Source organism: Syngnathus acus, chromosome 11 (assembly GCF_901709675.1).
Source record: "Syngnathus acus chromosome 11, fSynAcu1.2, whole genome shotgun sequence".
NCBI lineage: Eukaryota > Metazoa > Chordata > Actinopteri > Syngnathiformes > Syngnathidae > Syngnathus > Syngnathus acus.
The window spans coordinates 5,937,229-5,965,079 of NC_051096.1; the positions used below are offsets into that span (position 1 = coordinate 5,937,229).

General features: G+C 42.4%; 3 protein-coding genes across 15 annotated transcripts; 2 read left to right on the forward strand and 1 right to left on the reverse strand.

Annotated features, from left to right (window-relative positions):
• Positions 1-282: 282 nt before the first annotated feature.
• Positions 283-11,902, reverse strand: itgb8 (integrin, beta 8). Of its 2 annotated transcripts, none has more exons than XM_037263438.1 (16): positions 11,769-11,902; positions 10,928-11,013; positions 9,545-9,716; positions 9,330-9,436; positions 8,827-8,966; positions 7,676-7,841; positions 6,358-6,516; positions 6,166-6,261; positions 5,688-5,780; positions 4,970-5,110; positions 3,630-4,038; positions 3,107-3,329; positions 2,933-3,030; positions 2,743-2,850; positions 2,081-2,244; positions 283-1,656 (listed from the first exon to the last, which is right to left on the reverse strand). In XM_037263438.1, exons 1-16 carry the CDS (start codon positions 11,851-11,853, stop codon positions 1,534-1,536), a joined length of 2,370 nt encoding a protein of 789 aa, XP_037119333.1. In that variant the 5' UTR covers positions 11,854-11,902; the 3' UTR covers positions 283-1,533. The 2 variants fall into 2 exon arrangements, with proteins under 2 accessions (XP_037119333.1, XP_037119332.1); XM_037263437.1 differs by having other exon boundaries at positions 2,743-2,853.
• LOC119130000 (transmembrane protein 196) lies at positions 6,446-25,379 on the forward strand. 11 transcript variants are annotated; one of them, XR_005099331.1, is made up of 10 exons: positions 6,446-6,537; positions 6,620-6,705; positions 9,869-10,035; positions 14,031-14,143; positions 18,874-19,014; positions 22,469-22,525; positions 23,415-23,550; positions 23,613-23,731; positions 23,796-23,963; positions 25,014-25,379. XR_005099331.1 is itself a non-coding variant. In XM_037263444.1 (5 exons), exons 1-5 carry the CDS (start codon positions 21,224-21,226, stop codon positions 23,865-23,867), a joined length of 549 nt encoding a protein of 182 aa, XP_037119339.1. In that variant the 5' UTR covers positions 20,952-21,223; the 3' UTR covers positions 23,868-24,633. The 11 variants fall into 11 exon arrangements, 1 of the variants encoding a protein (XP_037119339.1); XR_005099330.1 differs by having other exon boundaries at positions 9,869-9,990; XR_005099335.1 differs by having other exon boundaries at positions 9,869-9,990; positions 18,874-19,010.
• On the forward strand, positions 25,017-27,851 carry polr1f (RNA polymerase I subunit F). 2 transcript variants are annotated; one of them, XM_037263439.1, is made up of 5 exons: positions 25,017-25,130; positions 25,409-25,791; positions 25,940-26,081; positions 26,213-26,421; positions 26,904-27,851. In XM_037263439.1, exons 1-5 carry the CDS (start codon positions 25,065-25,067, stop codon positions 27,505-27,507), a joined length of 1,404 nt encoding a protein of 467 aa, XP_037119334.1. In that variant the 5' UTR covers positions 25,017-25,064; the 3' UTR covers positions 27,508-27,851. The 2 variants fall into 2 exon arrangements, with proteins under 2 accessions (XP_037119334.1, XP_037119335.1); XM_037263440.1 differs by having other exon boundaries at positions 25,065-25,130; positions 25,412-25,791.

Genomic DNA, 27,851 nt, shown 5'->3' on the forward strand with positions numbered 1-27,851 from the left:
TTATTCACCTCAATTCCTCTTTAAAGTGCAAATTACCTTTGTATGTCTGGGGTTATTGTTCTCTGAGTAGTTCATGAGCGTGTGGTTTCAAAAAATTCATGGATCAGTAATTTAACTCGTGCCTCACTGGTGTCAGCAAAACGGGCCAAACGCACTTTACTCGTGAGGCAGGTATACCAACGACATATGTACCTCTATTTCATTCTTGAATTTTGTGTACATCGCCATCTTGTATTCAGAACATCAACATGCATTTTCGCCACAATGTTACACAAACTAAAATTTAAAAAATCTTGCACTCTTTTATTGTGATAGAAAGACATGCTAAACAAGTCACAGTGGATACCAAAACTACACAGAAGTGCTGCTGTTACTGTAATGAGATGATTCACTTATTGCTGATTTTTTTTTTTGTACAGAAACCAACTTTGCAACTCAAGTAGACTCATTGTAGAATAATACCATTTACATGTCAATTAATAAGAAAATACATTACAATAAATAGTAGTGTTCATCTCTTAGCTGAAAAAAAAAAAAGATCAAGCAGCTATTGCTGTAAACATTATCACCACAAATTAAAATCACAAAAGGGGAAAGGACTGGGAAGTCATCTAGTGCACGAGAATAGGAGTAGAAGAACACTCTTTCACTTTGGATCGCAGTACCTTTTGAGCTTATTCCTAGTACCAAGGAATCAAGTCATCAGTCTAGTTCAATTGGTTGTGGCAGATGGCCAACTTACAGCAAGCGCACTTCTCATTTGAGGTCACATGTTCATGCTTATGTAGTTCCAGGTAAATGTTAACGTTTGAGTCTTATTCCAGTGGATTTGTTACCGAACCCTTAATGCCCATTTTAGCACAAAAATGTTATTTCAATCCCACTGAAAAGCTCTCATGCCCTGTAATGAAAGGACACCTCAGTAGTATAATGCAAAACAAGTGCAAGTCAGATTGACAACTTAAAATCACATGAAACACCTCTGGGAAAAAAAAAATGCAATGTAGATGATCAGTTCACACAAATAGTGAAACCGCTAAAAATGCAATGTGAATCACTGGAGAACACAATACTAATATTAAATAGAAAATAATAGTCACAAGTGCACGTCATAAATTCACCCAAATGTCATAAAGCACAAGGACTGTGTGCAGACAGCGTTAATGGTGGAATAAAAAGTCGTACCCCAGGTTTGCCACAAGAGGGCAGTCTATGCCTGAGCCATAATATTTGAAGCGCAAAATTATGACTAGACTTGAAGAACCTTAACACCATACTGGCCACACGCAAACACACATAAATCACCTTTGTAGAGACTCAGTGCTACTATACAGGCAGTTTCGAGGACTTGTGCTCTTTTCAGGCCCATAGCCACAATACTGTACTGGCCATCTCAGTCCCAGAGTCTTAAAGTAAAATCATCATTTAGTGGAGGCTTTCAATTGCTTACTACCATCAGACTTTGAGCATTTGCAGCAAAGTAGAACAGAGTCCAACTCTCCTCAATGGAATGTGTCCCCTTGCCCCCTCCCGTCACTGCCAGGGTTCCCCAAGGGGCATCTTGACGTGTACGGTCATCTCCACCGAATGGTCAGAAGGTCGGTCTCTTCTATAAGTTACCGTCTTCTCGTTGCTTGTTGGAATGTAGGATAGTTCCTGAAAGATGATTGGGAATACATACTTATGCACGTGAACTTTTATAACATCTCGGCAGTCGTGTCCGCTGCTTATGGACCATGTCTTCCTTGATCGGTACACGTGTACTTCAATAAAAGCGTGTCCCGAGATGTATTTTATGAATCGCAGTTGGTGCTATTGTGAACTGCTGTAACTCAAAGTTGAGTCCAAAACAGCTTTGACACCCTCCCCCTGCATTTTCTCCTCAGATCTGTAAATCACCCGAGATTGCAAATCCCAACACTATGTTTACTAAAGCTGTGAGACAAGCGGAAATGTAAAACACAGATGTAAGTCTGTTTCCTCGCTCAAACTTCTAGTTGTCGCAGACCAATTCTGGTCGTAAAATGAAAGTCAGACAGAAAAAAAAAGTCAGGTTCTATTTGCTCACTGCTTAGCTTACCTTGCCAGTGCAGTTATATTCTCCAGCCTTAGTGGCATCCCCTGGGGGCCAGCCTCTTTTCTGCAGAAGCAGCCTGGACACTGCCACCACCACCAGCCCGCATAGAACCGTTAGTGCACACACACTTAGGAAGGTCCCAACCAGCCGGCCACTGCTGGCACACTCTGTGGACATGCGCATACACAAGTGTGATAAATAGTTTGCAACTTATTACATGATATTGACGTTGTTAACTTTTGTCAACAACACTCTGAATAGTCGGCCATTAGCTGTGTGTCTCGGCTGGGACCATGTGCGGATGACAGCCTCTGGCTCAAAACAAAGAGCCCAAAGACATTTAGTAACAGCGTTGCCATGGAGACCTGGCCCCCGCCACAGCCGGGAGAAGCAGGCGTCAGTGGCGTCCCGTCGGGTTGAGGGGATAAGGGGAGATGGAGGGAAAACGCACAATGAGCAGTTTTGTTCCAAAACTCCGGTGGGGATGAACTGTAACGCTTGGATGTGCAACGTGTGTGAAAGTGTAAACCAGAGCGTGCGTAGTTCGAATTGTGTATGCATCTGCAAATGTCTGCGTGTTTTTGTAAGCCAGAGCTGTGAAGCGAAGGGGGAATATCAAATACAGCTGCAACACTGACAGCGGGCTTGCTGACTGAAACCTTTACCTGCTCTTGTGCTAATGTGAAGCTGGTTCCATCCAGACTCTGAGTTTGTTTGAAACCAATAGCGACAGTTGTCACCACTAATGTACATACATTGAATCCACTTGCCCCCTGCTGGACAGAGAAATTATTTGCGTGAAGACATACAACGTCAAATGGCTTGCCGTAGCAACGCCAAAGATTAGAGCTCTACCTGACATCATATCACTGATGGAAACGACGTCCGAGTCGCACGTGCGGTTGCATTCATTGTGTTTGAGGTCATGAGATATGTGACAGTCCACACACTTCCTGAAAACAATATAGTACCACACGTCAGCTCCACGAACATAGTTACCCATCATCCTTTGCAAACAAAAAACAGTACCAGTGTGATTGGCAGGAGCTTTGACAAGCAGGGCATCTCTCGCAGAGGTCTCCGGAGTATTTGTGATTGTCACACACACACTGGCCACACACGCACGTGCCTCGTCCACTACACAATGAGCCATCAGGAGATTGGCAGGTTGTTGTCGAGACGGGACAACTGCAGCTATCACCTGTCCAGTTATCCTCACACGCACATTCGCCCAACACACACACACCCTGTCCTGACAGAAACAGAGAGAAAGAAGACCATTTTTACAACTGTTTTGTGTTGTTGTTGCTATTTGTGCAGTTCTATGTAGGTCTGTCACGATTGGATATTTTTAGAATCAATTATTCCATCGATTAATCGAATGCAAATTTAGGAGGTCTGTTTTTATAAATGACTTCTTAAAAAAAAAAGAATAAATAATTCCTGACCAGAGGCTGACATTAGAGGATTTGGACAATTGTGACGTATAAAATAAATGGGTCTAAACGATTAGCCGATGATTAAAATAGTTGTCGATTCATTTGATACTTACCCCCACACAGCAGTCCGTTGTTATAGGAACAGGAAAAGTCATCGCTCTCGCAGTATTTCCCGTAGATTGTGCCAAGTCTGCTGCGCTCACACACACACTTCCCACATTCACACACTCCACGACCGCTGCAGTCCACATTAGAACCTTCCGCTCGGCAATTCCACTTTGATTCATTGATAAGTGCCGGTTGCGGTCGCTGCTCTTGACCAGTGCCGTATGTAGTCCCCGCACATGGCGAGTCGCCGCTCTCGTGGCAGTGTCCTTTTGACCCACAACTGCACTGACATTTCGAGCGGATCCTAACAGTCGTGGATTCATTGTAGCCCACGGGGCGAACCATCACTTCAATGTCTTCATCTGCTCCGTGGTCAGGGCAAGAGTGTAGGCCAATCGTGATGTTGAAGTAGACCTAAAAAAAAAAACAACAACACATGAGCAAGACTGTCATTTTTTTATTCTTGGTGACCTGGATAAATTCAATTCATAATTGGCTCAAATGTGCCGTAGATCCGGGTTACTCACTTGTAAGCATTTTGAAAAATTTGCTAACATAACTAAAAAGAGGAAAATTGTAACGCCCATCATTTAAAATGATGATAAAACTTTGTGTCGTGTCCAAATTTGAAGACACATTATTTTAACTTTATAGTGACTTTGAATTACATTGTGTTGTTTGTAAGCCTGTGGAAGACAAATGTATGACTAGTGCGATTAGTCAAAATTATAATCTTCCCAGAGTTTCTTCATTGTCGGGTGCTCCCCCCCCCCCCCCCCCCTTAGGAGGCTTATGGGGGGGAGGAGGTTGTGCCAAAAATAGCATCTTTGTTGCCCCTCTTGATAAGGACGTTTAGGAGCTGAAGGCTATTCAAGCGTCAGCTTCTTTTAAGGCTGTATGTGTGTGAGTTTAAAAGGTTGGAGTCTTGATAAAGCGCACATTCAGTTCCACTTAAAAACAAATTGAAAAAATCTTTGCCAGTGACGCACTTGCAAAGGAAACATTTTGTCTTTAAAAAGCGTACACCGTTGTCATTAATTGGTATGGAAAGGAATGCACATATATCTTTTTTTTTTTATTGCTATGCTGATAACGAGTGGGTACTTTCCATAATTCATTTTCTCCATCCTCAGATTAAAAGGCTTAACTACTGAGGCATGATTCAGAGGGAGGAAAGGAGACTCATGAGGAGATTAGGGAGTGAAAATAAAATAAAAAGACAAAACAAAAAAGGTTGGTTTGCATAACTTAATGCCACGACATTTTCTCACTGGCCTGTGTCATAATGTATCACAATTCTGCAGTTTGGCAGTACGTACATTCCAAAATAGAACTTTAACTTTACCGTTTGATTAGGTTGCACCCCCAAGCAGCTCCACTCTTTAGCAGTTGTCCCTTCAGGACAGATGGGGGACACGGACGTCCAGTACCTGCTGAATGCCTTGTCATCCAATGACACTGACAACGTCACTTCTGTCAGCAAGCTCTATGGAGGAAAAAAAAGATTCGAATTAGACAATTGTCTTGAATTTTTAAAACCTCGCATACTGCCATAGGAATGCAGAAGAAACGGTGATGATGGGCAATTTGAGACCAAGAACGATAATTGCGACCATTGAAATGTGAAACTTGTCCTCAAAATGCTCTCATTCCTGTGTGCTTTTTTTTTTTTTGCAAGAGGCTTATGGGAAATAGTAGGTGGGGCCCAAAATAGAATCTTTTTTTTTTATATGGTCGGGACACCTAGTTTGTGGGAAGCAATTGGGGTGGGGGGTAGGGGGGGGGGTCCGATGGTGGCCATTACAAAAGCAGCTTCTGTTCAAGTTCAGCTGCCTGTGTGTGTGCGCAAGTGTGCACTCAGATCTGTGGATTCAGACGATTCTTGAACCAAACAATGGAGTGCTGTGCTGGAAGCGAGATTATAGGCCAGACTGAAACCAAATGACCAAACCACCAGTCACACACAGACACGAGTCTGTTTAAATATTCACGCTGCTACAGTCTCCTTTGCAACCAGGTCCTTCTTTTATCATCCAATGTTTAAATGTAGAGAAGAGAGGTACCTTATACGAGTCCACTACTAGATCAATGAGGTTTGGGGACTGGAAGAAGCCAATCTTCCCCAGGTAGGAGCCAGGTAGCAAGCGCACTAACTCCTACAGGTAGAAAAAAAAAATGCATCAAATTATATCCGAGACAACATTTAAATTTTTATCAGCAGAAAAAAAAGTCATAAAAGTCGAAGTCAACTCCTTAAGTAAAAGAGTACAGACTGTTTTTAGTAGCAGCTTGACAAGTCTTAAGTGAGTTGTTTTTATGATGCAAGGGGCACATGAACAGTCTTTACTGTTACCTTAATGACGGCACCTTATAGCCTTCCCCTCCCCGTTACTGCTAAGCAATTTGGACTCAGTCACCCAGTGACTAATTATGAATACGTCTAACATATAGGCTACAGTGTATACCTAATAGTTAAGTATACTTGAATTTCATAGGGGGCTCCAAGTTTTTTTTTTTTTGTGTGTGCGGCCTATTTATTACCTCGTACCACTGGTACTGCTGTTTCTCCACAGCAAAGATGGAGTAAATGTGGTTTTCCAGTAGTTTGTCAGACAACTGACCCAGACTTGGATGGTCCTTTGGTAGAATGGCAAAAGAGTACAATTCACTTTGTTTTTTACGATTCATTTTAATGTGCGTTGCCCCCATGTGGGCTTCTCCTCGTCCGCTCACCATCCTGGTGCTCTCAGTGTAAACGTTGTTTTCCAGGTGGCACAGACCGTCGTGCGGAGTGACAATTCCCGCCAGTCGGCTGTCCAGGGCGAGGTGAGAAGGCTGGTCGGTCATCAGGAGCAAGAGACGTTTGGCTTCTGGACGCCAACCCACAGCTCTCTGAAAAGGAGACAAAGCTAAGTACGTGGAAATAACATCCGCATACTTTCCCTCCGGCAGAAAGGCTGTGTTTTCATCGCTGTTATGTTGTTTTTGTTTGCAGGATTACACTCAAACTACTTCAACAATTTCCGCATAACTTGGTGGAGTTGTCGGGAAAGAAAGAATTTGAAGCGGACTCAGCTGAAGGTGAGGATTCAAGATTATTATTTTTTTTATTGCCACTTATGTTAACATTGCGTCCCCTTGGCTTGTTAAGAGCAGTCATTTTGACATTTGCTTAAATTTAAATAAGGCTTTAACCTCATTAGTGGAGAACCAGGTCCATGTAACTTAACATGATTTCAAATTCTGAGGTCAATTCCATGTCATGTATATAATTGGACACACTACAGTAAATGCTTTGAATGTTTCTGTTAATGTTTAATATTTCCAATTATACACCGTAAAAACGTTTCCCACTGGTACAATATATTTCTAAGGAGGCGTATATATTTGCCCATTCATTTCTCTTGAGCTCACTTGTCAGCAACACAACATAAAGAGTGATGTGGAAAATGTAAGTACATAACTTAACACAACATAACATCATACATGTGTCACGATACTCTCATTTCAAACATCAGACTCTGAGCTCTTTTGGCTCTCAAGGAAGAAAAAAAAAAAAATGCTCCCACTAGTCACAACCCCCCGTGTTTATGTCTGTGTCATAGACTGTGGGAGAAAAGGGGGTCTGTGTGTGTATTTAAGGAAAGTCAGCGAGCTAATAAGATAGGCATGACATAATGGAGAGTCTATTTGTGGAGCCATGAGTGGCGTGGTGTTTCCCTGCAGTCTGGTTACTCAGCCCCCCCTGCATGGCATGACTCAAAGCCCCCCTGCAGTCTTAGTATGGGCTACTGCCACTGCCAGAGTGTGTGTGCATGTGTGGTGTGTGTGTGTCAGTCATAGCCAACTCGGGGCATCATTACTTGGGATTCCAGTGACGCTAACCAACGCTGAGTCAGAATGCCACTATTCGACTGCAATAAAGGCCTCCCTTTCGCTATTCAACTGACTGGCAAATTTGATTCGTCCTCTGTTTTTATGACTATTAAAAAATGTAATTACTAAGTAAACAAACTCGAGCACACGACATAACTAATGAGGACTTGCGTACCTGGCACACAGTAGCTTGCAGCATTGCGTCCAGGCCTCCCTCAGGTGTATCCATGTTACCTGAGATGCGTTGGCGTTTGATGACGCGCGTGAACTCGCTCATATTTCCAGTCATGCTTAAGACGTGGTGGAAGCCGTGGGCGGGACGGCAGCGTATCTCGTAGTCGCTGGTGGGAGAGCCCGAAACAGAAACAGTTATTGATTGTTACGTCCACAGTCAAAAGCCTCTTGTTTCAGTCTCCCACTCAGAGCCGTTCAACATTGAAACAATAGTGCATCCAAAAATGCAAAGTCACACTGGGTCATATGGCGAATTCGCAGACTTTAGCTTGTTCGTTGTCTTCCTGCTTTGGACTAAAAATATATTTGCAATTAAGTTAGTGGATTATGGCTGGAGGTTAGCAGGTCTGCCTCACAATTGTAAGGTTGCGGGTTTCGAACTCAAAGTCTCTAGATGTACTCAGGATAGGTGGATGGAAGTGCACAATCCTCAAACCTTTCTTCAGCATCTTATCTAAAGGGGCTCTTAGAGCCTTATCATGCCACTTGAGCCTTCTGTTCTCAGATCTACTTGTTTTCCCCAGAATCATCAAAAGCAGACTTCAGCTATCAGGCTGGTGTCATCTATACATATTTATATCTATTTATACCTCCGAGCAGACGTCTTTTCTGATGAAAGGGGGGCTGATTCTGCCTTGTGACCTGAATCATCTTTTAGCTATGCTGCCCTGCCATAGACCTCAACTGCTGGGGGATTTTCCCATTGACGTACTAATACCCTCCTCACCATCCCTAACATTCATTTCTCATTACCATCACTTATCCCTTTGTCTTTTATTGATAGCTATATACAGGTAATAATGTTAATTTGCATATGAATAATGCTATATTAGTCTATTTATTTACTAGCAGACACTATATATTAGGTCTTGGTTCTGTTTCGAGTACCCTTCCCTTTTTGTACAAATGAGCACAGAACGAAAGCTAACCTATTGGACTTTTTCCCCTTCCGTCCATAAATTACTGCTATAAAAACAACATTTAACACGCTTTGCACACGCTCTGCCGTGAAATCCCAAACAGACAACTTCAGGACACCTGTTGGAATATTGTTTTAATATGTTACTGCAATCAGTAAATGATTCTTCGAACCTGCAGGGGTTGTTGATCTTGGTAGGATGCACGTTAATGTAAGGCGACACCGGCTTGTCCACAAAGGAGCCGAAACCGAGCCAAAGGTCTGAGGAGTACTCCGTCATACGCAGAGAGAGAGCTACACCCACCGTCTTGAGCTGTGAAGTGGGGAGAGGAAAATGTGAGGGAAGAATTACATACGTTATGGGGAGAAAGTTTATTTACATCCTTACAAACTTGATTGTATGTTTACACTTCCAGCCTTCCTGCTCTGTTTCTTTTGGCTCGTTAAAAAGATTCCTTTTAATCAATCCTCTCTTTACTTTCAGGCCTGTTTCAGTCAAAAGTTCAAAATGAATGAAAAAGTGAATTAATTGATTAGATCAAGGAGATTCAAATATTCTTAATCCTGTCCTAATTAGAAGTGCTACTATGTGGAGGCGAAAATGAGTCTTTGCAGTCATGAAGGTCTTTCTCAAGCATTTCTCGTCCGTAAAGCCGCAGTTTGTCGAAACACTTACATGATCGAGATTTTCTTGCATGGATGCGGATACATCCACCAGGTAGTAAAGATCCACTGGATACCGCGGCAGCTGCTTGACGGCAACAACGAAGCTAGCCTCTGAACCTAGCGCACACGTTGAAACACGGGATTGGATTATTTCAGTTAAAATTGACACGGGGCTGATAATGTTTAATCGTATTTCATTTCCTCAACTGCTTATCGGCAGCCTACCTGGTGTGAGTGTGATGCTGATGTCTCGCGGGGACACTTGTGTGCTGCTGACGGTGCCGTTGACTTCCACTTTGACGTCTGATTTCTCCGTGAACTCTGGACCGCAACCTTTTCTGAGCAGGTTCACCTGTAAATCGCAGCGATGGCCGGAACCCGCCCCCTCCAGAAAATCCTAAAAGTAAAATAGTAATAGTGAAATGCAATATCCAGAATGAGGAGAACCGTTTGTCAGCTATAAGTTCTATGAAGAATTGGCATTTTGTCCATGTACAAAATGATTTCCTTAGTATTTCCTATGTTTAGGATTCTTTTGTTCTTTTATAGGAGTTGGCATGAAAAGATGTGCTTGGAATATAATTTGAGCACCATAACAGTCATCTGACCGAACAAAGCAGCAGTGTCATGCCTGGTGGCTTTGGAATGGATTAGTGGCCTTTGCTCTTGTGGTAAGTGAAGGACCCACACAAACATAGTGGAAGAAAAGCAGCAATGTGAGTATTTTGGACTATACAATCTGTGAGACATCTTTTTCCTTACTTTGTCACATTTTTAAAAAATTGTCGATGAAAAAAAGTTGTATCCGGCACTACAAAAATTGACTCGGTAACTAGCTTAGCAGCGGATCTTAAGGAACTGACTAATGAACTGATCGTAAATTCACCGACCAGCAGGACTTTGCATACATGAATAACAATAGCTCGGTTCAATGTTAAGCTGACATTGTAGACGCTTATTTATTTATTTATTTATACGGGCTGAGCGAACTTTAGCACAATGTCATGGTGACGTTCTGGACTTTCCTGTCCTTCCAAGTACATTCACCTTCTACACTTAAGAGTAAAAAAGGATGGACTTCGAAATGTACTTTAGCACAAAGATGAAAAGTAAAATAAAATTTGTTGTTACTTCCCACCACTGGTGAATGGTGTTTGAATGCTTTCACACCCCATTGAAAAGGTCAAGGTTCACCCAGAGGAAGCCACCTGAAGCTTGTAAACACACTCGTGTGGACTGTGTAGTCTAGCCAGCCGCCGTGTGCAAGTTGGTTGATATGTTAGTTCCCAAACAAGCTGCCGTGTTTGGATCTTTTTTCACTTCCTCAAGGCTGCCCAGTGATCCTGGGTGGATGCTTTATGAGACAGAACTCCCAGGCAGGAGCACACGATTGCAGCGATGACTAGACTAAACATATGGGTCAAATGTGGCTTTGCCTCTGCTGCTGCTATGTGTGAAAGAATAGAAATGGAATGGAAACATTCACATCGCCCCACGCACGAGGGTAGCTTTAAACATCATGCTCACACCTGTGGATGGCATGAAAAGCACAACACGTGCGTCGTCGGAGGAATGCCAGAGACGTGCTGAGAAATACACATTCCATACCTCCTTGAAGCACCAAAAACACTGTGGTCCACGTTTCAGACACTCTTGGCAAGACGTAATGACGGCAGACGAACACACGTTGTCGCCTACAGGGGGAAGATAGTGACAAAAGAAAAGAATTTGCATGTGTAATTGTAGAGCGCGTCGAGGCGTATTACGGCAATGGAGCCTGGCTGGATAATTAGAGGCTTGATGATAGAAGCACCACTTAGAGTATTATTTCACGAGCGTCAGGCTGTAGAAAAGCAGTTAAGTGTGGGAACGGGTGCTTGTCCAATCGGAATTGCATGAGTCAATTAACTCACGTTTGAAAAGGAGCCAATGCTGAATCGAGCGACCACTATTTATGCAGTTGTAATATTTCTCGGGTGACTAAAGGGGGCATTAGTGATTCATTGAGATGATGTATCTGCTGAGATCACATTTTTAAAGTGGCTCTGAGTTCATGGAGTGGAGATGTAGGCCAGAGAATAGCTGCAGGTTGTTCTGAACATTAAAATGGAATTAGAACCCAATTAGCTCAACATTGAACCGGCAGCAGTACATTATTTTTTAACGAGCTTTTTACATGAAAATTAACATACATGGATGGATGTTATTTCTCTCCATGGGACAATAAAAATGCGGCACACATTTAATCATCCATCCATTATCTGAACTGCATTTTGACATGAAAAAAAGAAAAGTTGCTTCCATGGGCTTTAAATTCAAAGACACCCCCAGCAGAAAGTACACGTGTGACTGTGGATTGAAGTGATGCTGCACAGGGACACCATGGAACAGAATGTAGGATAACTGCAAAGATATGATTATCATTGGACTCTAATGAAGCACCACTCACCCGGATGGGAGGTTCCAGCGCAGAGAGCCACTATGAGCAGGAGACACAGGGGGACGCTGCCATATGTGAATGGCCAGGAAGTCATATTATCCACGCCGGGTGGGTGACCAGACCGAGCGGGGAGGCTAGGTGGACTCACTGGTGGGAGTCTGGAGACCGGGGAGCGTGCGTCCGCCGCCTCGCCAACAAAAGCCGGGAATGGCGCACCGAGCCGCGGAGCATTGTTCCTCAGCCAAAAAGCCTCTAATCCCGGGGAGGTATTCACATCCTCCGGTTCCAATCAGCTTAGAAGCGCGCTCCCCCGCGCACCACCGCCAGGAGGGCAGGTAGAGAAACGGCTTTTGTGCGGCAACGCAACGGTAACCCCCCGAGCCCACCCCTTCTCCATCCACGCACTCCGTCACGATCGAGCCGGGACTGCGGTCCGCACGCTGACCCAAAATAGGAGGCTGCCAACGTGCACCAGCATGCTGACTGAACATGCTGCACAGGGAGCGCGTTATAGTCGCCGAACTGACTCAGGTAGGCGGTGCCATGGCAACCAGAGAGAGCGACGGAGCGAGAGAGAGTTGCAAATCAGCACCATGACGTCACGCGCACAATAACTTTGAATGCGCCACTCGTAAACACAACGATTGACAACACAGGCTAAATAGCTTGAATAAGGATTTTAGCTTTCTTCTTTACCACGGTAGTTTGATTGTGTGAAGTGTCAGTTAAAAAAAAAGTGAATTAATTAATAATTTAAATGGCCTGCCTGCAATTTACATTGATGACTACATTAATCTTATATTCTCTATATTACGTCTGTTGAGTTCTTCATCTTCACGTTAGCTACAACTGCCCAGGTTGTTCCCCCAGAAGCCACAACTTTAGTGACTGTTCTCACTTTCACTTGCACAGTCCTCCTAAAAAAGGGCCACAGCGTGCTTGCTTCAAGCTGTTTATCAATCCTAGTTATTCATTACTGTAAAAATAACATCGGAAGAAATTCCACGAGCTTAATACTAACGTGTGTGAAATTCCGGAAGCAACTGCTACTTAAACACAATGAGGAGAAACACATCGTTTATAAAACACATGTTAGGTCAGAATATATTATAATGGATTGTCCATGTTTAACACAACCGGGACAGGAGACAGGAGCAGTGTGGTGCACTCCAGTTGAACTATGGCCTCAAATTGAACACTTGTGTTTATATTGCTTCTTCTGGGAGCCATTTAACTGGAGCGAGTGCTCCTGTGTGTGTGTGTGTGTTTGACGATATGTGTGGATGTTGGGGTTCCAGGACGGAGTGGTGGGGGTCAATCAAAGCTGCGCTTGCATGAAAGGATTTACACGCTAGTGCTAAAGTAGTAGAAAGAGAGCTTTTCTTGGGTCCATTGTGCGCGGATTCCAATGACATTGAGTAGCCTTCGCTGATTGCGCTCCTGAACAGGAGCCAAAAAATGTCTTAAACAAGCAGGAGAACAGCAGCTGTGCGCCACACAAAACACGCCATCTTTGGTTTGATCGGATGCGAGTCTTCAGTGAAACCTGCCACTTAAAAGAATCATGTTGCGATTGGCTCGCTGCCCAAACTGTGCTTGTATGTGTGCCAACAGTACCCGATCAATACTTATTTCTTATCTGATCTGTTTGACCCAATTTGTTGTTCACAAGCCTGGAAATGGACCCACTCTGTCCCCATTCATTCATTAGCATAATTTGTCAAACAGGAATTTGAGGGTGGGAGTGGTGCCATTCTTGCTACCCTCGCAGTCACTCTCAATTATGGTAATGATGCAAACGCACACCGCGCTGCGTTTATTTGACGGCCGAGTGAAAGTGGGAATGTTTTAGTTGGCTGTTTGATGGCAGCACTCTCAAAAGCAGGTGATAATGCTACAATGTGCGTGACAGCTCGGTAGTCGGGCATGTCACTTTGGGAAGAAACTCGTGCATCAACTCTTTGGCCTTGTTTTCATTCCAAACGTTTTTGGGGGGGGGATGCCTTTTGTTGGCGTATAATTTAATGTATATGTAAGTTGGACATAATGTGTTATGTAGGCTGAGTCCTTTTCAACAACTTCCACTTAGAGGCGGAAAATGTACTTATGCTCCATACTTTCAGCACACTAAGTGTTGCTTCCCAGCTTTTAAAACGTCCTTGTCATATAAATAACCAATTTCCACTTCAAATGAACAATGTATAAACTTTCGCTAAAATCCAGATTCCTAGCCCCACTCATAAACGTCTTCTTTTTTTTTTTGTCTTCCAGGGTGAAGGTGGTCAAAATATGAATCTGTTCTTTGCACTGCAATCTTGATAATGGACTCTTGTGTAAACACACCCCTGGCCTTGTCAATACTGGTCAACGTCAGGATGCTGGAGGTAGATCCTTGTCATAATGATGACACTAAACAACTCTTCTCCCAATCATTCCTGCCTCCACCTTTCCCCTGTGGCCCTCTCCCCCCATTTGTTTGTGTTAGCAGTCGGCTAAGCTTTCCCTCACGCTGTTCTGGTCTCATCATTCTCCAGTCGCACACACTCATTATGCTCATCCACATTTGTAGCACCCCTCCTCCCGCTCGCACCTGCCCACCTTCTCTTTCCATCTCCCCCCCTTCAAAGTTGACTCCCCTCACTGAGTTCTTCTCTGAACTATCTCCCACGCTCTTTTCAGCGGTGAACTAGATACGCCGAGGGGAGGACAAAGTAGGGGTTAGAGGTTAGATGGGAGCAAAGCAGGGATTCCCATCCATGCATAAACCCACAGCAGCCAGCCTGAGGGAGCATGGGGAGAGTTGATCAAATACAAAGAGCTCATTTTTGTTAAATATCGATATATATTAGAAAATACATACACAGTGCCATTCTTTTCTTTTTCTCTGTTTTAGGGGAAAGCTTTCTTATGGCACTAAGTCACCACATTGAAGTGACTTGAGGAGCTTTGCTTGGACAAAGTTAGTGCTTTGGCGTCATCCTACGGCACATTGGTTGCCAATCATCTATACTGAAGTGAGCTGAGAAGTTTTATGGAGTTAAATGTGAGTCCATGCGTGCATTTAAATGTCTGCAACAGAGATTGTTTTTCAAGGTGACATTAGGAATTACGTTGCTGTGCATATAGAGGCCACATTGTGTGAATAGCCAACAGCTACTTCACTATTTTGAATGTCACAGTGGGAACTTGAAAGCAAATCTCACGCTACCTATTTTTTTCGTGAAGTGCAGTGTATCATGATAGGATGAACTCTGGAAAGCTGTAGACAAAGGATTGTAAAAAATGTGTCAATGCACAATTGCAAGGAATTCCAGAAAGGAATTTAGTGATGCCCATGACCACTAATCTGGCAGCTCATAGCTCTGCATTCTAAACACAAATAAGTGCCTAAAGGCTTTGTTTCCACACTGACATCCTTTACTTGCCATTGGAATTTAGTCACCTCCAAAATTGGTGGAAGTGTGAAGCTGATCTCTTTTGTTTTCTTTTTGTGTTTGCCATCAAAACTTGAACTTGCATGTTTTGGGTCACTTCTTCGTCCATACGTTAACCTTTCCATCATTATGGTAACGGTTTTTGTCCAGAAACCTTATCCCATAGGTTTCTCCCTATAGTTTGGCATTTTCCTTCTTGCAAATGAGTTCCTCTTCTGTGTTTCCGCTGATGTCACTAACAGGTGTTTTACGGTCTTTCTCTAAAGCTCTCAAAATGTTTCAGTTGTCAACGGCGGTTCTTTTCCACGGTCGGCCCCGTCTGTTACTTTTAACACCTGTGGTTTCTTTCTTTTTAATGACTTTCCAAACGGTTGTCCTGGTTATTGTCAATGTTCGTGCCATGGCCGTATTAAATCGTAATATTAGGGGTAAAAAAATAATAATCTCCATTGGATTACTTATCAAAATAGTTCAGCTTTAAATGCTGCCAACAAAACACAACTGTCAGTCACATTCTTTTGACCACATGAAAAAGGTGCCAATCAAAAGTTATGAATATGATCCAGAAGCAAATCGAAAAGCTGAAGAAATATTGCTCTCTTGCTTCATTGACTCCCCCTGATGTCAAATCCAAACATTTGAAGCCTCCAGCAAAAACCTAAGGCATTGGCCTCACCGTCCCAATACTTTTGGAGAGAGCTATACCATTATGTAGAATGCATGCAAAATAAATCCACAGCTGCTGGGTGAAAAGCGGAAAAAAAAGCATTGACTTTATTGCTATTTCCTAACTGATAAAATATGTCATAAATACCTCAGGATGTTATTGCGCTTTAGTTCTGCATTAATACCCATAAAATGTGTCGGCTTGTTCCTCTAAAATTTTGATTTGTCACACCCTCGTTCCTCTTTACCTACATTGAAACGCCAGTAAAATGAATAGCACATCCAATCGTTGCAAGGCCCGAGAGTTATTATCCACTTAAATACGCCCCCCGCCTTAACACGAGTGCTGTTTGCACAAGTGCTTTTCCACGTTAAAACCACACCACCTCAAACTTGCGGATGTCAAGTGTCAAGGTTAATACATGAATACGATACGTTATTTCATTTGTTCATCCCGTGCTCGGCTGGAATGTTGATAAGGTGACTTGAAATGTACTTGACTGGATGAGGAGAGCATAATTGAATACTTTGTTTGCGGCTCGGTGGTTGAGAATGATCATTTAAGCGTCCAAAAACATCCGTCCTGCGTGCATAACCGAGGAAAAACCCCGTAATTGCTGTCATGTCACTGCTGACATTTTGTTTTCACCGTCTGTGGTGTTGTGGCCAAATGCAAAAACATAGGAGGAATCTTCCACATGTAACCGCTGAGCATGACTTTCTTTTCATCTCCTCCACTACCACAGTGACCAGTGTTTTTTTTTGTTTTAACAAACTTTTACCCCTGAGGTTAGAGAAAGAGACAGAAATGAGCAAAACACATTTTGTATTATTTCCAAATATATTAAGACTAGTACAAAAATCCATTATTAAGCTATGTAATATAGTAAATAAAAAAAAGACCTCACAATAAATACAATGCTAGAAAATTTGAGACTGTTTGGAACAAATTGAAAGGACACAATCACTGAAGGGCTCTCTCATTCAATGCCCTCTTCATCGCCCACTTTCACAGTCCAGGGAGTCTCGGAGAGTCCCTGAATTTCTCAGCCACATCCTGGGTGACAGCTGCTGTGAGGTGGAATTCTGTCAAGGTCAAACAGAGCTGTGCGGCTCCGTGCCAACCTCAATATGAGAAAAGAAAGGTCATCGCTTTGTGGTCCTGGGGCCGAAATGTCTGTAATCAGGGGGGGAAATACATTTTGGGCTACAGTAACCATCCCATGGTTTGGTGGTTTGGATTTGTCTTGTGTACACATACACACACACACACACACGCATGGTGTACACATTTTGTGTGTGTGTGTGTGTGTGACATGACCAGGCAATTATGTTGCAATCTCCTCTGTTGTCCAAGTCCTTTTATCCTGTAGAAAGTCTTCCTGATAACTGATGACTAATATGGGACCAATGTAGCCATTGTTTCCTTCTTCCAGTCCAGTGTAACCTCTATTACAGGTGGACCTGTACAAATATGAAGTGGAAAAGGAAAAAACAAAAATCCCCTCGCATGTGTTGTACTTAAAAGCAACATAACTAAATTGCACTTGCACAAAAAAAGTGTAGCATTCTGCAAAGTTAAATAATTTAATTCAGTGAAGCATTTGTATACCACTAGAGGGAGCCGACAAACTTCATTAGACTTATTTTTATGTTTAATTCGGTACAGTGTCATGTAATAGTGGTTTACAATAATATTAAACATACTTTTTAGGATTTTTATTATGTTGGATGGAGAGCATTTTTTTTAAACTTGGTTTAAAAAGTTTGAGAACAACTGGCCTAGAGTATATTGAATTTCTTTGAGCATGTTTCATAAACACAGAATTATCTGTAGTGGTCTTAAATGGAAGACACAAAATAAACACTTCATTTGGGAATGCTTTAAGTTTCTCTTTCGTCTTCCTGCTCATCTCCTCCTCCGGATGAGTCAAAGAAATCATGCAAAAAAAAAAAAAAAGCTCTTTGGTCAGGTTGCACAAAAGTCTCATAATAAGCTTTGTGTCATTCCTTTTTTTTTATCTGACAAGACTGGTGTGTAAAGGGTGTGGTGCACAATACATACTAGAAATTTAAGTGGTTTTGGCTTCACTGGATCCTCTGTATGTTTTACAGTAGACTGGGACCCAAATCAGTCACTTAAACTGCGCCGAACAAAGAAGGCAGTGAGCTATTACGTCACCTTTACGACTGTACATATGTGTGTGTGCGTGTGAGCATTTATTTGTCCAAGTACGCTTGATGGTGTGTGGCTCTCCCACTCCCTGTGCGTCATTCAGCACTATGTCATCATTCTGCAAAAGTGCATCTCTGTAGTAGACTTGAAAAGATCCATGTGCTTCCCTTTTGTCCTTATAAACACACAAACACTCAGACAGCTGCCAAAGTGGACTTTGGCCCGCTCGGTCGTTGTATGGGAAGTCCCGGGCGGTTTTCTTCCTAGTTATTCTGGTTAAGTGTGTCATTCCGTAAACGTCTCGCGTGGAAGGGCCAAGTCACATGAGAAATAGAATGATAACGTCGCAGTGAATGGTTCACACGTTGGAAACAAGCAAATCCTGTCAAGTGAGCAGTGAGCGTGTGGCTCCGATAACAAGGTTAAGATTGCAAGGAAAATGAGGAAGTTCTTAACATATTCTGGATATTCCTTCATCAAGAAAGATGGACCTTTATTGGAGTTCTGTCAACTGATCTCTCTATGCATACATTCCAGATTACTTTCTTTCTTCTTTCATTCGTTGTACTTTGCACATCCTCACCTCATTTGCTGCTGTCAGTCTGGAGTCTGCATGACTCACTCTGTGAGAGGGCGTCCTCTAGTGGTCGTGTTTGTTAAGACATATACCTAAAATTCTCGCGTCTACCAGAATGACATCATACTGACAGATGAATAAAAAAAAAACGTTTCACAAATTTCCAGAAAAGATAGAAGGAGATTTGTCATCCATATGTTTTATCTGCATAGCGGCCTCCAATAGGGCTGAATCATGCTTACGTTGTCATTTCATCCTCAGGGGGAGGCCAAACAAGAGGAAGAAGGCCTGGTGGTTTAATGTTCGAGGTCTTCACACAGGATGGAGGCACAGGTCCAATTTCACTGAGATGAGAGGAAATTTAGAGGCCACTGACTCGGCACTGGGACTCACCAACTGTATGTAAGTGTGTGTGGGTGGGTGGGTGTGTGTGGGGGGGTCATAGTGGTTCCTGCTGTGATGTGTTTAATACTTTATAAGAACTCTGTTTACTCTGCAGAGCAGCTAGCCAACACAGCAGATGTGACTCTAATGCTGAGCGAAACAACTCGGGAAATACAGGAAATAGATTCCAAATATGTGGATATTGACCGTGACAAGCCAAAACATGGCAAACCATATGAAGACTATTCTTTTTTTTAATGCAATTCAGCTATTTGAGATTCAAGAAAATATAGCAACAAAATTCTCTTTTCACTTTAAAATTGTATTTTATATTTGTGGGTCAAAAGGTCACCAAAACTGCATGTTTTTTAAAAGCGTATACCACTTTTCATCATAGGATACAATCCATACTTTGCCTTTAATGTCACTCCTATTATAGGCAGCATCTTCAACTTTTAACACATACAGCTAACAAGCACCTTTACTTTGACAAACGACCTCAGGACGAGTGCCCGTACTGTTATTTAAGGCATCGCATTGATTTCTACTCTAATGAGCCCTCATCTATGGTCATTGTGTCTGTATAGTTAGCGTGGACAAACTGTAAGTGAGCGTATCCAATGAGAGGTCAAAATGAGCCCACCCCCCTGCACATGATGTAGAACTATGTTGAAAATACCATTTTAAAAGTTGAATTTCAACTGTGGGCTTCATTACAGCTACACGACATTAACACGATTATCATGGGGCTGAATGGGTTGTTTAGTAAACAGTCACTCAGCAGTGTGACTTGATAATGTCACACCTCTACGGATACAATGGCAACAAAGTCAATGTCTGAGCGGCCTGCGGCCTCTTTACGTCATTTGCCTCCTCTGCTCTTGTGGGAAGGATGACAGATTCTCGCTGTCCTTTTCCAGCGATTACAGACCAGTCTCCTAATGATTGTGAGCCCACACTGGCAACAGATGGCAACTGGGATGCTTATAATGGGCCTCAGGGGATAATAAGGTCCCTGGCACCTCCTGCTAACTCCTCTCTTTATCCACTTAACTGGAAGGAACTTTATATATCTTCAATAGCGGCACTCGGTTACTTGCTGCCTTTGGCTTCCGGTTCAGTCAGGAGCTTCTAATGCCTTATGCACTTTATAAAACTTCTGCCAAAGTACTCTTTTTAAAACAAAGCAACTGACTCAGTGACTGACTTCATTACCAACAGTTTTTAAACGAGCCCCAGTTGCACAATAATTAAAAGCAAAAGCATGAGTAGTTTTGTGGGTTATAATTGAATCTGCAAACAGTTCCTTTCCTCACTGAATGCAAAAACACATGCCATGAGTCAGTAGACAGTAAAACACGCCACTCCGTGTTTCTGTGCAAGCTGCTTTTACCCTCAAGCGAGTCAATACCGTTGTTGATTGATCAGTTAAAAAGCCAGTAGTGGCACGATAAAAAGATAGCGCAAACTCCAATGTCTCCATGCATCGATTGTATACGGAGGGAATGAAGCTGTGGCTAAGTGTGATTGCTCGGGAAAGCCTGCAATCGTTGGGGGCTTTTCCCTTCAGCATCCATGGTTGCGAAAGCGAAGTAAAACGCAGTGAGGTCATTTTGTTACTCACAGTACTGTTTGGATTGTTGAAGAAGTCAATCTGTCAATCAGCTCGTATATGTTCATGTCGGGCTGTGCACACTTTTCTTGCCAGCCATTTAGATAATATTGGCTGTGAGTTGACGTTAAATGTACAGTTAGACAAGGTGCACACTAACAACTTTATATTGCAGAAATCTAAAAAAAAAAAAAAAACGTATAATAAATAATAAAGTATCAAAATGTGTTTAAGTTTTGCTTTTTCAATGACACTACTCAAAGAAATATACTTTTATTCATCAAAACGTATTGAGATACACTTTTTTGAACGTAAATAATAATCATGGATTCATTCACGGCGTGCACGCGCCTCATCGTAGTTGTGCGCGTGCCGCGGAGCTTGAAGTAACGTGGACGTCACATCGTTATCGTCACATCAGGCGCTGCCCAGCTTCATCCCTTTGCATCTTTCCTCCCCACACACTTTCGGTATTAGTTTTAAACAACTCCAACTAACTTGTTTGGACCCAGCCGATAATTTACCGATGTAGAGCCAGCCGTACGCCGCGCTCCCTCCCGCGAGAACCGAGGAGCGGACTTCTTCTGTCGTAGGCGGAGAAATGCCCCGGGCGGGATGTGCTCCAGCCGCAAAATCCTGTGGAGCCTTCTCCTCCTGTCGGTAGTGGAGGTGGGCCTGGGCGTGGCGAGCATTGTGCTCGGAGCCGTGGGCATCAGCTGGGTTCGGGGGCAGCACAAGCCGCAGCAAGGCGACGCTTCCCCGGTGTGGAGCGGACTCTGTGTACGTGGCTTTCTTACTTTTAGTAAGTGGGAGGTGGAATCAAGGGGGAAAAGGAAATCTGATTGTCAATATTTGCACTGCATGATTTTTGTTTTCCAATTAAGAATAAATACTATAGATAGTGGATTAACAGCAAACTGCTAAGAGTTGTTCTTGCATGTGTATTTTTGTGACTATTTTTGGTCGGTTTTGCTATTTTTATTATTTTAAATATATCTGCATATAGTATGTAAAATAATCATGTGTATGGATCGTTTGTAAACGTGCCTTAAACTTAAACTTGGGTGTCAAAAAACATTCTTCTACCTTAGGTAGACTGTAAATTGATTTGAGCAGAAATTAGATCAACTTCTAGTCAGTGTGTGTTTGTATGGGGGAGTTAAAAGATATCAATTTCTCCAAATTGCTTGAGCTAATTGACTTTCTCACTATCTACTTTTTTCACTACTACGCATTGATTCTGGTGATCGGATCATCTCTGTTGAGTCTAGAAAATGCTACGTTATCATTTAAAGCATTGCAATAAATGCTAATGTGTTTCAATGTGCGCAAAGGGTGAAATATTTTTTGACTTTTTTTTAAATTCACGATCCAGCATTTTTCTTGCTTGTCATCACTCTCACGATGTGATTTTGGCAAGGGTGTGCAGGAGGGAGAGTAACTGGCAGCTCATGCCAAGAAGCCCCCTGCTGTTAATTGTCTAATGTAAAAATGACTCAGCGCAGGATACTTTGCTTGAATCTGGTCTGATTTCTTACATCCCTCATGCCAAGTTGCATTCATCAAAATAACTGCTTCCAATCTTTAAATGCCAGCCCAAGAAGAGAAAGGAACCTCAAAAGTCATTTTGTTTGGTGATGCTGGTTGACTGCAAGTTGCCATTTTTAGAAAATCCCTGTTGGAAGAAATGTCATGAAAAGCCGACTAGAAAATCTGAAAAATTAATTAGAGGCACTTTAAACATTGTCACGTGTGTGATGACTCCATAATGAAAAAAAAATGGTCAAGACGAGCACTTTTTATGAAGTCCCCACGGCGCCAAATCAGATTTAACACTTGTATGTTATTTCTCTTTTTCAGTTTCTGCTCTGCGGGATGTGTGGTGTGTTGTGCGCTCGAAAGAGGACTGGCCTTATTGTAAGTACAGTAATCTTTGCATCATGTCTTGTGCCTAATTTATGCAATTTGTCTTTGGATGGAGTTTATTTTTGCTGCAACAAACAGGAAGAGGACTCCAGCAGCTTGACACATGGGGAGTCTTAATTATTATTTCATGCTTTTTAACCCATTTGTGGCTCTTCACTTCATACCACCTTATACAAGATTTTCATTGACAGGACTACTTTTAATCAGCTTTTTATGGCAAGACATCTTTTTCAATTTGTTATATATTTACGAGTGTACGTAAATGTGATCTGTGTGCACTCTGAGAGACGTCTGAGGAAAGCCGAGGCGGCAAGCAGTCACCTCTCCTCTTCTCTTTCAAGTCCTCGTCTTTCCTCGTCTTCCACTCTGGATGTCTGCTGGTGTGGCTAATGATGGATCAATGTCAGCGCTTTGGAAAAGAGACCTTTGCTTCACCCTGTACCCACCCACCTCCACTTATCGCCTCTTTCTCGATCTTTTCCTGCCATCCATTTCTTCATCTCTCCTCTTATTTTCAATAATCAGTCTCTCCGCGACTCTTTTCCGTGCCCTCCCTCCCTGACTCCATCCATGCCTTCGGGCCAATGATTGCATTAGCTCGATCTGGTTCAGGAGTCCCGCCAGCCGCCGCCTCGCACACCTCGCGGGGTAATGGCTGAAATTGGAGATGTCCTTTTCAATGTGGTTGAAGGCAGTGAAGGCACCTTGGCTCGCTCCAAAGAGACAGAATGCAATACAATCAACTTCACCCGATTATTTCACTTGCAGAATGAAGGACCGGCATTCATTTCATTCTGATGAATGGTTGAAAAAACCATTGCCATGGTTGGGAGGCATTGTTCTGATTCTATTCCTCAACTCTTCTGTCTTGTGTTCTTAGATGATTTTGTTCTCAGCGTGCTGCATCTGCGGTCTGATCGCCGGCATCCTCAACTTCCAGTTTGTCCGTGCGCTCAGTAAACGACCAGACTCCATGCAATCTATCCACCTTGCTGCCATGACTCTGGCCTGTCTGGGTAAACTGGACACACAACGTGAGAACCAAGCGCACGTGTGACGATACCTTACTTGTCCGTAGGGATCTCCTCCTGCACATTGTCCACGTGGCTCACTTGTCGTCTGGCGAGCTCTGAGCAACAAAGGATGTTCTTGGAGAGGGAGCACTCCCTGCACCATTCACACGAGATGACAGAGAAGGTAAGCAATAAATGGCTTCTTGTTGGTTAGCTTGCTTGTTGACAAACATATTTGTGTTCAACAGGATGCCCTGGACAGCTCCAGTAACGGTATCCCTCAGATCTCCTACAACGGACACTCTGGCGCATCACCATGACGACAAGTTGACTCACTTGCTGTCAACAGTTAAGAATGGCTGTACGGCAGACTGAAATGTTTAAACTTTTGGAATGCTGAAAGAAAATACAGTAAGGTACAATATACTGCTTGTACACTGACATAACATGAGGTTCATGAATTGAACAATATAAGACAAATTGTGAGTAAAAAAATACTGTGCTACATTCTTCTATTTGGCCAATTCATCTCAATTAATCGGAATATTGCGGAAATCCCAATTTCAGAAAACCGATTCAAATGGTAAAACTCATTACAGCATTTGTATTCACTACACAGAGTGAAATGTTAAGCTATTCTATTTTTTAATGACCATCACGTGTTACATTATAAGCTACATTTTTTATATACGTAAGTTGAAAGTGGCCGTCTGAAAAGAAAAGAATCGATAATATAAGATTTCCAGCTGTTTAATTGAGCTACTGGAACAAACGAATGTTCTTTTAGCTTGTTTTTTTTATGACTGTATTCTGATTTATTCATGTGCACTGGTAACAGAAACACCTCACAATGACATGCTGATTTTATTATTAAATGAATGCCTGTCTGGCAGTGTAAACACGGCAATATTATCCTAAATGCAAGATATTTATATCTATATTTGATAGCCACAGTATTGGATAAGCTAGTTCAGGTGTAACCAATGAAAACAGTATGTCAGGAATGTAAACAATAGGTCAAACATATTTTTGTAAGTGCTTCTTACACTAATAAATAAACCAATAAAAGTCTTATTACAATGTTTGGAATGGAGAAAAACGCACATGTGTGTTTGCGAAAGAGAGAGAGACCTCAGGTCACCTGAATGATCTTATTGTGGCAATGCAGGTGAGAAAAGGATACAGAATCAATGACCAGCTGATGATGAGGAGACAGTCAGCGCTCCCCTTGAATCGACCTTATGTAACATTGGTGTACCTCTCACTGAACATCGAAGCTAATTAGCGCTTGCACAAGTAACTCATTATTTGTGGTTTAGACTTGTAATAATGTGAATCAATCGCCACTATTTGTATAAATTTGCTGTATAAATTAACACATACAGTACACTTTATAAAACAGTTTCTGGGATTCTAATGAAATTCAGAAAAGCACTGAGAGTTTTTGTGTCCCCCTTTTCTTGAAGTGGTTTGGAGTCCTGCTTTTTATCCAGGCCGAGTGGGTTGAGGCTCCCACTATGGGAAATTTTGTGGTTCCTCAGTTGGAATTACTGGAAGGAAGTCTCATCATTTCCTGTGTACTGGTGAAAACACCCACATTACTTCAAGTGACAACAGCACTTAAAATTAAACAAGGTTTAATTGGATCGAATTACTTTCAGATTGAAGATTAAATCATGCTAGTATAGTGAATGTGTTGCATCATCAGAAAAGAAAAGTTTTTTGTTTGACCAATTGATTTATTCATTTTATGTGTGTAAAACCTACTTCTAGACTATACTGTAATTAATAAGTGACATAGATAATGGATAATTAAATGGTTCTCTTTCACAGTTTCTGTTAACTTTTATTTCCTCACCAGCAGAGGGCAAACTACACAGAAATTGAACCTTGCCCAAAGCGGAAGTTAGTCCTTGTTGACTTTCCGGTCTTCACAAGCAACATGGCGAACTTGGACCATGTTGAGCACGACTCAAAACACGTGAAAATGTCTGGCACAATTCCCGAGACTTGCGTTCAGGACCCGGCAGATAAAGTTAATTTATCGGCGCGTGTAGATTTGGCTGGTATTCCGTGCGCCATTCCGTCTTTTGCAGCAGCTTCCGAACTTGTATCGGCACCTTACTCGTGTCTGGTGATGAACACTCACCGAAAACACGTCGTGCTTCCACCCATGTACCTGAACAAGAAGAGGACAGCATTACGGGAGGAGTTAAAGGCCGAGTTGCTCAAGTTCTCACCGAGGTGACATCTTAAACACTAATGTGTTGGTTAATTTGAATTGTTGACGTGGCGTGGGGGAAAAGAAATGGGCTGATTTTATTTGTAACATGTCCACATTGATTATAAATGTATGTTTTGACCATCTGGATTGTCATGTTCTCTCCTGCAGCCTCCAAGGTGTTCCTCTAGCTTTTGACAATATACAGCTTATGAGCCACTATGGAGACATTTATGATGACAGTGGCTACATCCACATGGACATACAAGCCAACTTTATTATATTTCAACCTCAAGCAGGGCAGCGATTGCTGGTGAGTATTGTATTACTGTCATACTCTGATTTATGACTTATGTTATCCTTGTTAGGTCGAATTTTATGAAGTTGTTTTCGAGACAGTTAGTTGACAACTGTGATTGAATATTATACCATTTCTACCCCTAGGGCAAGGTGAATAAACTAGGTGTCAGCCACGTGGGCTGCCTGGTCCATGGCTGCTTTAATGCCAGCATTCCCAAGCCCACCCTGGTTTCCGTGGATACCTGGAGGGACGCAGGGCCCAAAATTGGAGCGGAGCTGGAGTTTGAGGTGAATGCGCTTGATGCTGACACTGCCGGTGTGCTGCTTATAAGAGGACGGCTGAACAGAACCAAGTATGTATACCAGAGTTGTCACCATCAAATCTTTTTAGAAACGATGATGCTATCGAGTAATTGAATGGGTTTTTGGGGCAAACGTATTATTTTTGTGGTCAATGTATTAGTGTCAACTTTTTTTCCCAGGAATAATGGATGCGTATGTTCTAAATGAAAGGGGGATTTATTGCGGGAATACACGCCATATAGTTTTGATATAGAGACCACAAAAATGAACATTTGAAAATAAGTTTACCCCTCCCTCACAGCTTTCGCTCTTTCTTGCACTTAAGCGGTAAAGCATGCTAAGCATGCCACAGCTGCTGAACTGGCCAAAAAGAAATTAAATAATCACCAAAGTGTCTAACAAAACCATATAATTTCCACTATAATCAATCTGATGTCTTAATGATGAAAAAGCATCTAGAATCTTGGTTTTTGTTTCAAACCGTACAAATAGGTCTTGGGGAAATTAATGTCACACCGTTTGTGTTAATCAGGGTTCAGGAATTGTTGGCTATTGCCGAGAACTCCGATTTGGGTATCACCGTTGACCAGGATGAGCTAGAAAGCACAGAACCAGCCACAGAACCCAAAGAGGAGTCTATTGTCGAAGACTCCACCAAGAAAAAGAAGAAAAAGAAGAAAGATAAAGTGAAAGAAGAAGTAGCGGCCTCGCCATCATGCCAAGACGATGTTAACGCTGCGCTCGATTTGAATGGAACACAAATCGACGCAAGTGGGGAGAAAAGGAAGAAGAAAAAGAAGAAAGATAAAATCAAAGAAGAAGAGAAAGAAGGCGAACTCATGTCGACGCCCTGCCAAGGCGATGGTGACACTACTCTGGAGCTGAACGGAACGGAGAGCGACGCATATGGTGAGAAAAAGAAAAAGAAGAAAAAAGAGAAGAGGATAAAGGAAGAAGAGGAGCAGGTGCAACTCTCTTCCATGGAGATCCATGCCAGCGACTCCAGCGGTTATCACAGTGACAAGCCCAACAAGAAGAGAAAACATGAAAAGGAGAGCCACGTCGTAGCAAGTTCTAGTCAAGATGCCGAAGAGCCAAAGCCCAAGAAAAAGAAGAGGAAAAGTGACGTCGCTTGAAAAAAAAAAAAAAATAGATTTGATCTGATTAGAAAGGTTATCCTGCAATACCAGAATGGGTGAACAGTTTCCCCACATCTGCAGTTACCATTCCTGGCCGAATGGGGGCGCAAGAATACTGCTTTACAAAGCAGCACCAAGTGGACTTGACAAGATAAGGATAGAATACGTTTCAATCTCCTCTGTGCCTTACAATTCTCCACAAACGGCAACCATGTGAAAATCTGATAACCGCTACAAGGAAATACCAACATTAAATATTAAGGACAACAACTTCATCGTCATGTAGTTCTTTTGAAACCAAAGTAAATGCTGAATAAATATACATATATTGTTAAAAATAA